General features: G+C 50.1%; 1 protein-coding gene across 1 annotated transcript; it reads right to left on the bottom strand.

Annotated features, from left to right (window-relative positions):
* Positions 1 to 4,469: 4,469 nt before the first annotated feature.
* LOC139672617 (uncharacterized) lies at positions 4,470 to 13,923 on the bottom strand. The gene is made up of 2 exons (XM_071557018.1): positions 13,648 to 13,923; positions 4,470 to 7,940 (listed from the first exon to the last, which is right to left on the bottom strand). Exon 2 carries the CDS (start codon positions 7,928 to 7,930, stop codon positions 5,306 to 5,308), a length of 2,625 nt encoding a protein of 874 aa, XP_071413119.1. The 5' UTR covers positions 7,931 to 7,940; positions 13,648 to 13,923; the 3' UTR covers positions 4,470 to 5,305.
* Between the last annotated feature and the right edge of the window lie 1,676 nt (positions 13,924 to 15,599).

Raw genomic sequence — 15,599 nt, 5'->3', positions numbered from 1 at the left:
AGCTCCTTACCTGCTCCACACTGTCATACTCATGGTGGAAGAGGACACCAGGGAAGCTGATATGAAATCAATGTCATAATAGCACAGTTGTATCCTGCAAAACAACATTAGATCCCATCAGGTTTATATATAAAGTCTGGATTTGGGGGCCTGCTGTGAATGGTCAGCAGCTGGCATTGTGTCTGTTCAAACACTTACAAATCCATGATATTTTCTGAAACTGTCAGGATGAGTCTCTTCCTTGTGAAGTTATTCCATGCCACTCTCTGAGGGCACCTGTACTCACAGCCTAAGGAAGCAGACAGACTCATTTCCTTAGAACTGCCCTTAAAATGAGAGGATTTTATGGAAGGGCTTTGCTTTAGGAAAAATCCCTTTCAAATCAGATGGAGAAGGTGATGCCAGCCGCTTTGCTGCCTGCTTTCTGGTTGTTTACAGCTCTTTTTATTCTTCTCTTTTTTTCCATCTCAAAAAATCAGACCACACACGTGCAGGGTGCTGGTTGCCAGCGCTGTGCCTGCGGTGAAGGTGTGGTGTCACCCAGCCTGAGCAGAGCCAGCCCTCTGCCTGCTGTGCAGTGCAGACTAACCAGGGGGCTAACCAGGCACGGGGGATGTACACCAGTGCACTGCTTGCCTTTCATCTTCCCACTCTGTGCTCAAAACAGCGGGCAGCACCAGCTGGGGAAGGAAAAGAGGCTGAGACAACATGCTGGTGTCCATCTCTACCTCCCCTGTGTGGCCTTACCCACTCTCCAACACTCTTCTCACAGCTACATCATCTTTCATTGTGATTTTACTGCTCTGTGTTGGGCTCTGGCAACTAACTGGGTTAAGATCATCAGTGAGGTGTCTAATCAAGCTTGAGGGAAGTGGGAGCAGACATACAACTGGTGTTGTGGCAGTGCTCTCTTGCACCTTGGTGGGTGTGCTGTTAACAAAAATAAGCATTTGGTTTTTTCTCTCTTTTTAGCAATGTTTTACAGACATTCTGATGCCATTTGCTCAGGCAAGCATAGGCACGCAGGCATCTTTTTAGCATTACTGCTGATGGAGAAGAAGGATAATGCAAGGGGCTTTAGAGCAGATATTTTTTCCCCCATATCTTCTAGCCTGCACTATTCCAAGTAATTTTGTTTTTCTGTTCTCTTTCTATGTACCTGGGACTCTCATTCACTAGTGAAACTGCTGAGAGCAGCTGGAGGAACAAAGGCAATTTGAGTGCCCTGTGCTGTAAAAGACCTAATTCTTAATGACACTCTTGTGTTAGCTTTGCCAAATTCAACAGTCATGCTAATGATAGATATCTCTCAAAATTGGAAATTGTTTCTATTGTGTTTTATTTTCAAGAAAATATGTGAATTCATAATAATTCCCTCTGCAGGATACAACTTCAGCCACTTCTCCACTCCTAAAAGTAAACTAACTCACTGCTGAGTTATTCATTACCCTTCTCAGCCAGGCTGATATATATCTGATTGCTTCCTGAGGCTGCTGTGAGGAATAAATCAAGGCACTCCCTTTATGCTAAGTGCTGGCACATCACAGAATCTCTCTGGGACTCTATGAAACAGAAAAAAATCAACACAAGCCAGAATCTGTTCCACATCCCAGATAAGCTACCCAGAGTTTTGGCTCTCAAATCAGCTCTCCTCATTTTGCCTCTGAATCCTGATGCTTTTTTTTAATTATTACTCTTCCTAAACCTCATTTCTTCTGTCATGCCCTTAACATAATAAATCATAGCCAGGATACAGCCAAAGCACTTACCTCACCATATCACTCTATCCTTGGGGCTTTCTCACTCCTGAGGGGTGATCTCAGGTGACAGTCATGCTCAAGAAGCAAGAAAACAGGTGTTAAGGAAGATGGAAAGCACCTGGTGGAGGAAGGGGATAAAAGCTAGAGGTAGGAAAGAGGGAAAAGAAAGGAGGAAAGAGCAGAAAATTAGAGTCATGGCCAAGCCTTGAGTCTGAAGTCAAAGTTTTATACTGGAGAGTGACTTTGGTGAAAATGCTGATAATGGGTTTGAGCAGGCAGCTCTGACAGAGGACTCTACCCACCTGGCCCTCCCCAAGAAGGTATGTGATAGTCTTCAGGGCTTCAGAGGTAGAACCCTCCAAAAGGTTCCAAGCTCTATTGAATGCTTTTGTGAAAATACAATGCTGTTGATCTGTTTGGGGATGGGAAATTAAAGTCTGAGCTTTTTGTGAGCAACATGCTCAATGAAAAGCCTAGCCTGTGGAAAACCCAGCTGCAAATTCCTTCTGCATTTGATTCAAATCCATGTGGGCAGAGTAACTGTGAGATCTTTACCTCAGGACTGGCTTTGGAGGTGGCCGTATGGAGACATGGTCAGATATCTCCACATAGCCACTCACCTTCATTTTGGAGGAGATGGAGACTCTGCATGTCTCGAAGGGAGTAAAGACGTGCTGTAGCAACTTTGTGTGATTGCTGGGCACTTTTCAAAGCCAGTGTGATCCTCTGCAACAGCAGGAAAAGTCCATCACACTAGGTACACAGGGGAAAGAGCATCCTGTGAGACATATCCAGAGATAAGTAGATGCTCTGTGTGGAGAACAGGTTTTTTGGGTTAAATTATGTTTGGTACCTTTCTGTCCCTTATGGGTTTTTTTTTTCAGACTCTTCAGAGAACCCCAGCAGGTCTGGGGTTCCATCAAAGGTTGTTTTTACACCACTTGTTCAGTTTGAGTCAAAACTTCTTCTCAGCAGCACCTTAAACCCTAATTTTTCAGAAGCTAATCAGAATTACTGCCACAGGGCCAGATTAGTGGGGCAAGTGACCTGCTTGCAGCCTAATGCAGAGGCAGCCAGGCTGGTCTAGATCTGAATGTGCCTCTTTGATTTGCATAGTTGGAGTTGAGGAAAGCCAGAGCATTGAGGGTGAGTTGGGGGCTTCCACAGGCCACAGCTTGCAGGTACTGCACAGAGTCCCCTCTGCCCCAGAGCAGAGGACAGGGACAAAAACACCAGTGAATAAATCCAGTTGTGTTACCCATCTGGCTCAGAAAAGCAGGCAAGTTTGGGTAGGATCTTTTCTGGGATCTGCTGAAACTGCTGGAGAAGCAGACAAAGCCTTTGGCTTGAGGTCCTCCCCCAGTCTGCACCCCAAGTGTGTCACAGCCACAGCGATAATGCTGCCACAATGCAAACAGCCCTCTTTGGTTTGTGGTGACAAACAAATGACAGTAAAGGGGGAGATCCTTCATAATTTTGTAAACTTTCCAAACCCCCATGCACACACATGTGCCGGCTCTGCAGAGAGCAGGAGCTCGGGTGCAGCTGCAGAGGATGCGGCTGCCACATCCAGCAGCCATGCAGGGGTCTGTGCTTAGCTGAAAACCGTGTATATGTAGGAACTCCCTTCCTTATGTCTATACAACCATCCCAGGGCTAACCCCTGCCATGCCACACCCTCACAATTCAAGTTTGGGATTGAAGAGTGGATAATGTGAATTTTCTCTGGTTCCTTTTTTCCCTAAAGGCTCCCAAAACAGGTTCAGGGGATAAAGGCTTTATATGAAAGGATAATTATTCACCAGGAAATTAATTCTTATTAAACATGTAAGTTGTTAGCAAGTAAGAAATGTGCTTTAACCAAAATAACCACGTGTTTTTATGAGGCTTTGTGATGGGGAAAATGATGGGAGCAGCAAAGTATAGAGGGGACCAGGCACTGGCCCTTTCCCAGCCAGGTGGGAGGACTGGAGGGAGAGTTCAACCTCCCATCCCAAGGGTGAAGCGGGTGTGTTTGTGGTTCCTGGAGAGAAAAAATAGATTTCTCTGAGTTTAGACATTGATTTATTTGTTCACATTTACATGACTTCAGTTGTAATGTGTGCTTTTAAGGAGAAGTGTCTTTACTGAAGTTTTGCATCTTTTAAAAACCTGTGCTGCAGCAGAATGTCATTTCTTTGCACTTCTCTGTCTGGTGATCATGAATAGGGGGGTTTTAAACTCAGTTATCAGTTTTTATCTCAGTTCCTGCTGGGTTAAAGGCCTTTATCTATTTATTTCATCCTAGATTGCAAAAGGGCTTTTTGTCTGTCTAAGCCCCTGCCCCATTCTCAGAGAAAGCAGCACCTCCTAGTGAGATCAAAAACATGAGTTGGAAATTGGGCCATTAATCTAATTTTTGAAATTGCTAATGTTATAAAATAGTTTGAGACCCCCTATGTATATTTTAAGGCTCCTTCTGTATTGAAAGGTGGGAGGGTGATACAGGTTGGGAAGGGGAGAATGAAGAGAGGGGACTGGTTTTGTTAAGAAAACTTTACAATTCAGTGAATATTCTGCAAACAAAAAGCAAGTGAGGGATTTGGGCCTATAAAAGAGAAATAAACCCCATCTTTTCTTTTTACCAGATTTTCTTTGCCAGAGCAGCCAAAGCTACAAGCTTGAGTGGTGAGCAGCTGAGTGGTGGTGATTGAACACGCAGACAGTCAATTCTCTAACAGACAGATTTATTAAGTACAATGCCAACTAAGCAAAGCAAAGCGGTGATGTCCAGGCTTCGAAAAGAAGATCTCACCAATCCGTTGGTCAAACATCCTGGGAGTCTTGGGAACCTGGAGATATTGCTGCAAAGTCTATGTGGATTTAGCTCCTGTAAGTCCAAGGTGATTACAGGCTCTTTGGTTCTGCTCATCTTTTACTGTCTTTCCAAGTCTTTGAGGCTGGTCACACCTCTGCTGTCTTCAATGGGTGCTTTCCCAAGCTCAGGTGTTACTTTTCCTTCTCTTTCCTTTCAAAGACATTGTCCTTGGTTTCCTTTACCCCGGTCAGTTCTGCTTAAGGAGTCTTAAATCACACAAGAGCAACTTCTTCACATTAGCATTTGGGGATGAAAGGTTCAAAAACAAGTTACTTATCCTAACTCTTGCATACTCTAAATTCTTACTGTGAGGGTGATCAAACAACGAAACAGGTTTGCTCAGAGAGGTTGTGGAGTCTCCATCTGTGGAGACAGTCAAAGCCCAGCTGGACACAGTCCTGGGCAATCTGCTCTAGGTGACCCTGCTTGAGTAGATGGTTTTGGACTAAATGAAACGTCTCAAGAGGTACCTTCCAACCTCAACCATTCGGTGATTGATGCCAACTGCAGGCTGCTTGGCCTGTCCTCTCCTAGATGGCCCTCTGATAACAGAGGAGGCCATCCCTCACATCAAGGTCTGGTATGGCATGTGTCCCCACCGCTCAACGCCTACTGGGTTGCAGCCAACAGCGGAGCTAAAAGTTCTTCTTGGTGGCGAACACAGAGGCCAACCCAGTCTTGCCCTTGACTATGGTAGGAGGCGCTTGGCTATCTCTTGTTCTTTCATCTCTCTCTCAATGCGGAGCCTCACCTGCCTCATCCAGTAACAAGTGACTACCATGGCAAAGCACACACAGATTTGCATTAGCAATATAACTACAATGGGGTGCAGCAGCGCATTGAAAATGCCAGTGGCCGTGGGGGACCAGCCAAAAAATACTTCCCACCAGTGGTGTTCTCCCACCCTCTTAATTCGTTCCATTACCTGTTTTATAACACTGCCATCATGGTGAACAGTTATTAGGATTCTTTTAGCTTTGGCCTTGGCATTTTCTAACAGCTGCTGTAAATTTTCATGCTCTAACATTTCTTTTACAAGGGACAAACCCATACCAATGGGGGTCGGGGTTACGCTACGGTACAAGGTATAGTTTCTGATTAGCAACTGGTTAGTAAGCACAGGTGGTTTATACACAAAATCACAGCCTCTAATAGTAGTTACATTGCAAGCACACATGTTTGAGTGGTTAAATACGGTCTGATTATAAGCTTCATTAATTTGCACGTATTTACACATCGTTCTGAAGCACACACACCCTTTCCCTACATACACTAATGTGGTTTTGCTGCTGCTCTGGGGATTGATCTCAAAATGACACACCCCCTCTTTGGTGTCAAAGCAGACATCACTTGCCTTAAGGGCATCATCTTCGCATATGAATCCCAGCCCCCTTTCCAAAATGCAGGCTTCCAGATCTACCGTTTGCCATTTCCCATCAGACACCCTCGCCCACATGCGGTGGTCCAGGGGGTAGACCACAGACCCGTTCGTGTTAACCCCCAGGGCCACGATGGGGTAGACCTTTTCGACGCGAGCCTCCGCCACGGTGAGGACGTGGGCAATGACCACATTGAGGGCCTGGTCATGGGTGAAGTTGACGAGCCTCCACCAAGCTTGGAGCTGCCGCTCCTTCTCTGTGGCCGCATCCCACACGATCTTTCGGATCTCAGTGGGGAGGACACCGTTGTCGCCGTCTCTTAGGATACCTGCAACAACACTCTGCACCCACATCTGGGCCTGGATGCAGCTAAGAGCAAGGGAGACATTATTTTGTTCAGTGTCTAGTGCTCGCAAGAGCAGTTGATGATCTCTCTCATTTATTTGTTCCCATGTGGGCAGCACCTCTGACACAAGCCACTGCCCCATTCCAAGGTTGGTCAGGGATGAATTCAGAGGCTTGAGGAGGCTCTGCACACCTGAGGTGACAACCTCCAGCTTGTTTGCCAAGACCTCAGCATTCATGCTGTTGAGGACTCCCAGCCCAGCACCTCCTCCTCCCAGCGCTGTGGCCAGCAGGTCTCTCCTGGCCCGGGCACTCTGGAGGGAGCGGCTGTGCAGCCATGCCAGCCAACCCGTGTGGAGGGTGGATAGGAAGGGGGCACAGTGTGGTCTGAAGGAAGAAATATTAACAGTGGACAGAGACAACACCACCTTCTTCAGTGATCGGACAGGTCCAGTCAACAGCTCTTGGACATGATTTTGCTTCACTACATAAGGACCTATTTTGGAAACAAAAGGGCGCAAGACAGCAATGATGGAAAACTCTTTTTCAAACTCTTCAGGACCTCTTATCCACCACTTTCCTCCAAGCTCATGGGACATTTCTACACTCAGGCTTCCTTGACACCATACCTGGAGGGTTATGACCAGGTGTGGACAGCGTCCATAATCCTGATTATACCACGAAGCTTCCACACCCAATTCAGAGCTATTAAGTGTTTTGTTCTCATGGAGGCAGCTCACTGGAATGACCCACTTGCGGCCATTAGGGGCAGCTACAGTCATGGTGGTGCCACTGATTTGCATCGGATCAGTTACACTTTCTTGGGAGTATTTAATTTCCAATTTTACCTGGTTGCCAATTTCAACATATGGGGCTGCATGCCAGGCCAAAAAATGGCACTTTGAGATCTTAACGGCAGCAAAGGATGATGTTGTGGTGCTGATCTTGAATTTAAAGGACAACCCCATGCTGTGGTCTGCCCAGAGGCAGACCACAAGGACTGGCTGGGCCAAAGTAAAGTTGTACCAGCAGTCCAATTTTTCCACAGCACAGATTTTTTTCTGATTCTTATTAGTTTTTACTTCAGTTACAGAGATGTGACTTACTGGCTGGTGAGTGGATCCATTAATTAGCCTGCATCCTACCTTTATTTGCTGTCCCACCACCCCCAGAAGCTGTGGAAGTCTGTTTGTGCTGTCCCAGCTCCACTCATTTTCCAAGTACACCTCTGTCCCATGCATAACCACTGTTGACAAATTAAAGTCTTTGTTAGAATTTAATCTCATGCTTCCTGTATATTTGATGTGAGCTTGAGACCAGGGCCAATCAGTCCCAACTTTTGTGTACCTCCTAACCCTGTGCTGGGCTGTGGCCTGTGTGTCAGAGTGCCTTTCTAAGTGGGAATGAATGAGTGTTTGTCCAGGGTGCTGATGGGATGTTTGGGCACACTGGGTGCTCAGCACTATGCACATACCAGAAAGCAAAGTAAATCCTGCAATCACAAATTTGAAAGCATTTTCCCTGCAGTGCAAACAAGGCTGGTGATGCTGTGAAGTTCGCCCTTCCCGCTGGTCACAGTCGCCTTCCATTTTCTTTTATCTGTAAAACATAAGCAAGGAGGGCTCTCCAGCCCGGTTAGTTTCCCTTCCATGCTTTTAATTGTGAAGAATGGAGCCATTTTTCCTGCCTTTTTGCCCCCTTTCTGATTTCTACCTGGTACACAAAGGGGCTGGCTTTGTTCACAACCCTAACAGGCCCCATCCACTGGGGTTCCAGCACCTGGTTCTTCTCTCTAACCCCTCGATACATTACCAGGTCCCCCATGTTCCACTCCGTGGGGCGCAGTAGCACTCCCACCTGCTTATCCATCTTGGGGATTTTGGTCTCCTGCACTGAGGTAAGCTGATGGTATGTGGCTAACACTGTCCTCAGCATGTCCTGGACCCACCTGTCCATTAGCACACGGGGCTGCAGTTCGTCTGGAGGCTCCCCTACTTGCCACCAGTGTTCCAGAACCTTCAGGTCTCTTGTAGGAGGAAGTTTTTGGGGAGGAAGTGTTTGAGATGCCATGGCTCCCCGTAATGCCAGCAGGGTCAGTGGGAGCTTCTGATCCCAGTCTTTTCTTTGCTGTTTCACCATCTTCCTCAGTGCTGTCTTCAGTGGTTGATTGGACCCCTCTGCTGAGGCAGGCTTCTGGAAGTGCCCTGTGATGTGAAGCTTTTGCTTGATTCCCAGGGCCTGGCACACCCCTTTTGTGACTTCTCCAATGAAGCGTTGGCCTTGTTCTGAGTCGATTTCCTTTGGGATGCCCCATCGTGAGAAAACATGCTCTACTAGGATCTTTGCAGTTGCACTGGCCGTGTTGTTTCGAGCTGGAAAAGCTTCCACCCATTTGGTAAAGCTATCACTGATCACTAGGCAATACTTGTTGCCTAGGGCAGTTTGGGGCAGAGGGCCAATAAACTCCATCTGCAACTTGCTCCATGGCCCAGAAACCCTCTGGTGGCCCAAGAGGGCTTTGGCTGTTTTGGCATCGGGATTGTTGGCTGCACACATCAGGCAGTTGCTGACATACCTCTCCACATCCTCTCTCATTTCAGGCCACCACCCAACACCCTGCAGCCTCACCATGGTCTTGTCTGGCCCCAGATGCCCCTGCTCATGAGCCAGGGCCACCAGCTCTGTCCGGACAAATTCAGGCACCACCCAGACTGGGTAGTCTGCCCCCTCCCTCCGTGCCAGGACCAGCCCCGAGACATCCTTCCATACCTTGCACCCTTTGTACTCCCTGCCCTGTGCTAACTCCCGGAGTCTGGGGTCCTGTGCCTGCAAGCCCACCAGATCCACACTCTCCCAGTGCCTACTGGGAGCCACTGACACAAGGCCATTCTCTGAAATCTTGCTGGCTTTCCACATCAGCCCTTCCTTTGCGCCTTCCTTAGCTTTGGCATCTGCCTCCTTGTTCCACTTGGCTTCCTCTGTTCCTTTCTTGTGGGCCTTGACCTTAATGATCTGGGCTGGGCACGCCCTCTGCTCTGCCAGCCTTGCAAGGTACAGCAGCTTTTTGGCATAGGTGACAGGCTTGCCATCAGCAGACTGCATGTCCCTCTCCCTCCAGAGCAGCAACCACTCCAGCGCCACACGCACCACCCACCCCGAGTCTGAGAATATGGCCAGTGGCTGGTCTGCCGGTGTGTTCTCCAGGGCGGCCATCACGGCCACCAGCTCGGCAGCCTGGATGGAGTGCGGCAGGCACTTCCCCTTCACCACCTCCCCTGTGCGCCAGTTCACAGCAGCATAGCCTGTGTAGGGCACCCCTCCCTCGTGGTAGTTGGACCCATCTACGAACCACACAACGTAGCCTCTCTGCTTGGCCTCCTCCAGGCTGAGGCTGCTCTCAAACAGGGGTGCCCGCCGGGACTTAGGCTCAGTAAGAGGACCCACCAGCTCCTGCCCATTCCTCTCTCCACTGATTACCATCCTGTAGGCACCGGGCGAGGGGTCCCTAGGGATCTCCTTGCTGGTCAATGACAATGCCCAGTTGGCTGTGGCCATCCTGGGGTAGCGCAGGGGACCCTCATCCCCCTTCCCCAGTAAGAGGTACCTCACCGGGGTGTGGGAGGTCCTCAGTAGCACTGGGGCTGACCCCACCAGGTACTCCCAGTGCTGCAGGGCCCAGGTCAAAGCTAAAACCTCCCTCTCATAGTCAGTGAACTGTTGCTCTGCTGGCATCAGGAGACGTGAGGCGTGAGCAACAGGGAGCACTTTGGCATTGTGTTGCTGGCCCAGGGAGGCCTGAAGCCCCCTCCCCGTGCAAGCCAGCTGCAGAATATAGGGTCTGCCCCCTCGAGGATGTGCCAGCATAGGGGCTTGTGTCACACTCTCTTTTAAGGTCTTCACTGCCTCATCCTGCTCTGGTCCCCATTCCCAGGGGGTGTTCTTTTTCAGGAGGTGGCAGAGAGGGGCTGCTTTCTCTGCATAGCCCTCAATGAACTCACGGTATAACCTCAGGAGAGTCAGGAAAGACCTCAGAGTGGTGGCATCAGATGGGGCTGACATCTTCTGTATTAGCTCAACCCTCTGCTTTTCCAGTGAGCGCCCTTCCTCCCCCAGAGTCACCCCCATAAAGGAGACCTCCTTCCAGCACAGCTGGGCCTTGGTGGGGTTGATCCTGAAGCCTGTCTTCTGGACAGCCTGCAGCACCTCTGCCAGCACCTCCAGGTTTTTCTCCTTTGTCTGGGTGTGGATGAGGACATCACCAACACAGGACAGCACGCTGTTCCGGTGGCTGAGCTGCTCCCACATCTTCATCACATGTGCATGGCAGATGGCACGGGCGCTGTGGAAACCTGGAGGAACTCTGGTGAAAGCAAATTGCCGTCCTCCAATGGTGAAGGCAAACTTGTACCGGGACTCGGGGTGCAAGGGGATGGCAAGCAACGGGCTGGTGAGGCTGAGCACTGAGAACCACTCAGATCCCCTGCAGATGGCTGCCATGATGCCAGGATACCTGACCACTGTGGAGGTCTGCAGCGGGGTGACATGGTCCAAGGTGCTGAAGTCAACTGTCAGTTTCCATGTTTTCCCATCGGCTTTCCGCAGGGGCCACACCACAGCATTGCAGGTGCTCTCCTGCTCCACCAGCACACCCTGGCCCAGCAAGGTATTGACTGTGTCCCAAAGGCTGTCTTCAGCCTCAGCTGGGTACCAGGGCTGCAGCTGAGGAGGAGGATCCAGCCCTTTGACCACCACGGCAGCATCAATCTGCCCACAGTCCAGCTTGCCCCTAGCCCAGACCTGGGGGAACTTCTCTGTGACCCTTTTCACTCGGGGCTCCCACTCAGGGTGGACCAGGAGCTCGGGGGCTTTCACTGACATCACCCTGTGACTTGCCGGGATGACAGGCATGTCAATTTGTGGGCAGTGTAACAGGGCTTGGTTTGCCAGGTCCACCACCACCCCCATCTTTGTCAGTGTAGAGATGGCTAAAATTCCTGGCTTTCCCTTCATTTCCATTTTCCCAAATTTTTCAGACCCTTTGGCAGTCCCAATTTCAAAGGGTATGGGCCCTGTGAATGGCACTGGGGATTTTTGGCCATTCGGCCCTGTGAGTTCAATAATTTCAGAGGTTTGGAAGATCCCGGCTCTGCCGGGGGCCATATTCAGAATTGAATAAGAGGCACCAGTATCAATTAACATCACTTGTCCAAGCACCCCTCCTCCAATAGTTGTGTCAACTATCAGACGCCCCCACGAATCGGTCTTAATCGGTGCCACAAAAAGGGGCGATGCAGGTGCCTGGCAGCCCTATTGCTGAGCCTTAGACCCCGGGTCAATCGGGTGGGAGCTGCTGTGCTTTTTGGACTCATGCAGGGCCAGTTTTTGAAAGAGCTCTGCATCTGGCAACCCATCAATATCCTCCTGTTTCTCATATTTTATCAAACGCTTCCTCAGCTCAGCCCGCCAAGGGTTGGACTTCTGAAACCTCATCCCCTGCTGGTTCTCCTTCCCCAAGCCCCCTTTGCAATCAGGATCTTTTCTGTTGTCTCCTTGCATTTTTCTCATCCCTGCATTTTGGAAAGGCATGGATGAGGTTTTCCCTTTCTTCCCCCCCAGCATATACCCCGGGAATGCCTGCTTTTGCAGCTCAAAATTCTGGGTCAGGATCTGCTCCAGCTCTGAAAGAGGCTTTTTGGCTGCATCCCCACCAGCAATCACCCTCAGTGGGGGTGTCAGCCCCACCACCAGTGGCTCCTTGAATTCAGGCCTGTCAAAATCAAGGGGGGAGTCCTTTGAGCCAGGCAGCCCAGCCATCTGGTAGAGCATCTTCTTACGGTTAACGTAGGCATCCGGCCGCTCCTCGGGGCTTTGCTTCTCCTGGTGGAAGAGCACTAAGGGGTTGATCTCTGGAAAGAACACCTTCAGCACAGCCAGCTGGACATCCCTGATATCCTGGACATTGCCCATCTGCACATCCCCTGGCAGTGCCGCAAAATCATCTGGTTTCATGCACTTCCTCACAATGTCTATCAGGTCACTCACAAAGTTGCCGCTCTGGCACTTGGGCAGACGCTGGGCCCTGGACAGCCAGTTGATTGCTGTCTCCTTTGACAGTGGCCCCAGCATCTTCCCCACTGTCTTGAGCTGCTCAGGGGTAAACCAGAGCACAGCCCTATTGGTGTCTATGGGCTGGAGTGGGGCATGGCTGACCGGCTCCTCATGGGCAGCCTTTTTCTCTTTGGAAGACTCTGCCTCCCCTGCTTGCAGCTGGCACACCTCCTCCCGCAGAGGAGCATAAGGGGATGGCCTGGTGGGGCTGTTGGCACCCCACACATCATCCTCATAATCATAGTGGGGTGGGTGCACATCCAAGGAGTCCTCCCCCTCGCCACTCCCAATCTGGCTCCTCTTGCCTTTGATGGCAGCCACAATGCCCCTCGACACCCCCAGCTCTGCTTCCAGTTCCTGGATCTTGGCATGGCACACCTTGTGATCTGGGCCAGTTCCCCGGTCCCGCTGGACATCCTGCAGGACTGCCCGCACCGCACTCTGCGCATCATGGGTCTCCCCAATCCACTTGCCAACCTCCTTTTTCAGCTCCTCTGTTTTCAGCTTCTCATACCCCAACTTGCTTTCCAGCCGGGTGATCTCCACTGCGCTACGCAGAGAGTCCCCACACAAACCCTGCACCTCTGCCCTCAGGTTGTCCACCTGCATTTTGAGTTCAACCTTGTCCTGCTCCAAGGTCTGCACATTCTCAAGAGCCTCTTTCAGCAACTTGGACAACTCCCTGCCCACCATCAACAAACCCTGCAAAGCCGCTCGCTTTTTGCACTTATTTGTGGGTTTGGGCTTTTTATTCTCCTCTGACCAGCTCTCCCACTGCTGGCACAGCTGCTGGTATGCCTCTGGACCCTGGAAGGACCCTGGGGACCAAATTGCAGGGAGACACTTCTGGAGCACAAACTGCTCCAGCTTCCAGCTGCTAACGATGTCAGCCATCATAGTAACAGGGACGAGATCTGAGACGGCTCTGTCTCAGGGCAAAGCTACCATAACACCAGCACCACTGACCCACCCACGGAGCAAGGCTGCGACCCCGCGACCCGCCCCTCCGAAAAGCCCCCCAGAGGGATGCTGAACCTGGGCACAAGGGAAGGGGAAGGTGGCAAAGTGGGAAAGGGTGGCCACAGCCTGGCCGGCAGCTGCCGCGACCCACCGGCTCCCGGGAAGGGGACAGGGAAGGGACGAGGGAACGGGTAAAGCAAAGCAGAGACGGAGTAGGACCCCAACAATAAGATCTCACCAATCCTTGGCTGAATATCCTGGTAGTCCCAGGAACTTGAAGATGGTTGCTGCAGAGCTCCAGCAGATTTGGCACCTTTAAGGTAAAGGTGGTACCGAGGACTCAGCCTGGTGATTTTTATAGCCATGGCAGGTCCTTGTTTTGGGCTGATAACACCTGTGTTTAGTTCCTTGGTGGCTTTTCCTCCTCCGTGTGCTGCCTTCCCAAGGACACTTCCTTTGTCTTTCGTTATCCTCTTCAACACTGATTAGGGAGGCTGAAATCAAACAGCAGCACCTGCTCTACCCCTTATCTATTTGGGGGGGGCCCAGGGTTAGTCATCGCTCATTCATGCACCAAGTGTCCTGAAGAGGGAGAGCTGGAGCCTGTCCTCTCACCGTCCATCCTTCCAAATACCCCCATGGCCCCCTCATTTGCTGCACACCCCATTAGCACCTGGAGTCTGGGGGGAGATCTCACTTGGGGCTCACACCTGACACCTGTAACACACACGACCCCCCCAACCCTCCCCCCTCCCCCCCCAAGCACAGATCTGTTTGTCAGGAGGGGAGTGAAATAGCAGGAATATTTACACAGTTCATAATTTAGATCCATTTTAGCATCTGGTCTTTAAAAGCAGCATTTTTCTGCGCCACAACCCAGTTCGACACTGACATGTAACTTGGGGGTAACCCCACGACTTGTCAGGACCCTCAATTGTGATATCGCATCAACTGAATTACAGCTGTAAATCTGCACCTGCAAAGGCAGATGCCCCCCCCCTCCAACTTCATCCTACAAACCACATCTTAGCATGAAGCAGTTTAGAAAACTTGACCCACTTGTTTTGTTTCTTGGGTTTTTTTCTGCTATTACACTAAGAAAAAGTTTGAGGAGGGTTCCTTCCACACAGGGCCAGGAGCAGGACTTGATGATCCTTGTAGGTCCCTTCCAACTTGGCATATTTTGTGATTCTGTGATCGCAGTGAAATTGCTATCATTTTCATCACTGTTTTTACCCTGAATGTAGTACTCCAGAAGCTACTCCCTTCCCTGGAATAAAATGATTTTTAAAAATTTAAAAAGTAAAAAAATATTCACATGTGGCTGCTTGAGTCCTGGGGAGTTCCCATCAAGCACCCTATTGTCCCTAACAGGTCCTTATTTCCAGGTACTGTTCTGTTGGACTGTGCTGGACCAGACTTGAGCCTGAGCAACTATCCCCAGCCCAAAAGTCAGTCCTTGTAGCCTCAAAGAAAATGCATTTTCCCCCCATTTTTCTTGCAGCTGTTTTCTCCATCCTGGAAAATACAGCCCAGTTGCAGTTACTTCTGCTGCAACACGGGAGTTTGACAGAGGTGAAATCCCAGCCAGATCCTGCTTCTTGGCTGTAAACCCTGTTCTTCTACCCCACTGCTTTTCTCCAGCTGCCCAAAGCAAACACTTTGCTGTAGGAAATGCAACACATGGGGGAAAGAAAGAGCGAGAAATGTAACAAAGCAGGTGAAAGCACCAGGAATAAGTGCCATTGTGGTGAGGTGGGCAGGATGCAGGCTGAGGAAAAGGCAAGGGGCTGCTTCCCATTGGGATGGGTCCACAGGGAGTTAGCTGGGCTGGGGAAAGGGGTGGTTGTCTTTAATTTCATAAAAAGAATAAAATTCCCCTAGAAATTGTGCAAATGGACCAAAATTCAGGAATCCCCCCCATCTTGGCCCAGCTGTGAGCCAAACACTCGTGATTAAGGAGCTGCTGTACCGCACCAAGGTCACAAACAAGTCTTGCTTGTGTGAACTGATCAGATCAACTTACACCCTTCTTTCCTCCTCTACTTTCTTCCCAGGACAGCAGCCCCAAACAATGTGGGGATGTTATAAACAGCAGATGTCTCCTGCACATTCCCACAGCGCTTTGATTTTTGTTAGCAATGAGCTGCCAGACAATAGCATCTCTCCTCCAAATATTTTCTTGTAGGA

This window comes from Pithys albifrons, chromosome 5 (genome assembly GCF_047495875.1).
Source record: "Pithys albifrons albifrons isolate INPA30051 chromosome 5, PitAlb_v1, whole genome shotgun sequence".
Classification (NCBI taxonomy): domain Eukaryota; kingdom Metazoa; phylum Chordata; class Aves; order Passeriformes; family Thamnophilidae; genus Pithys; species Pithys albifrons.
Note: the sequence above shows the minus strand (reverse complement) of the source record. Positions and strands in the feature narration are given on the sequence as shown.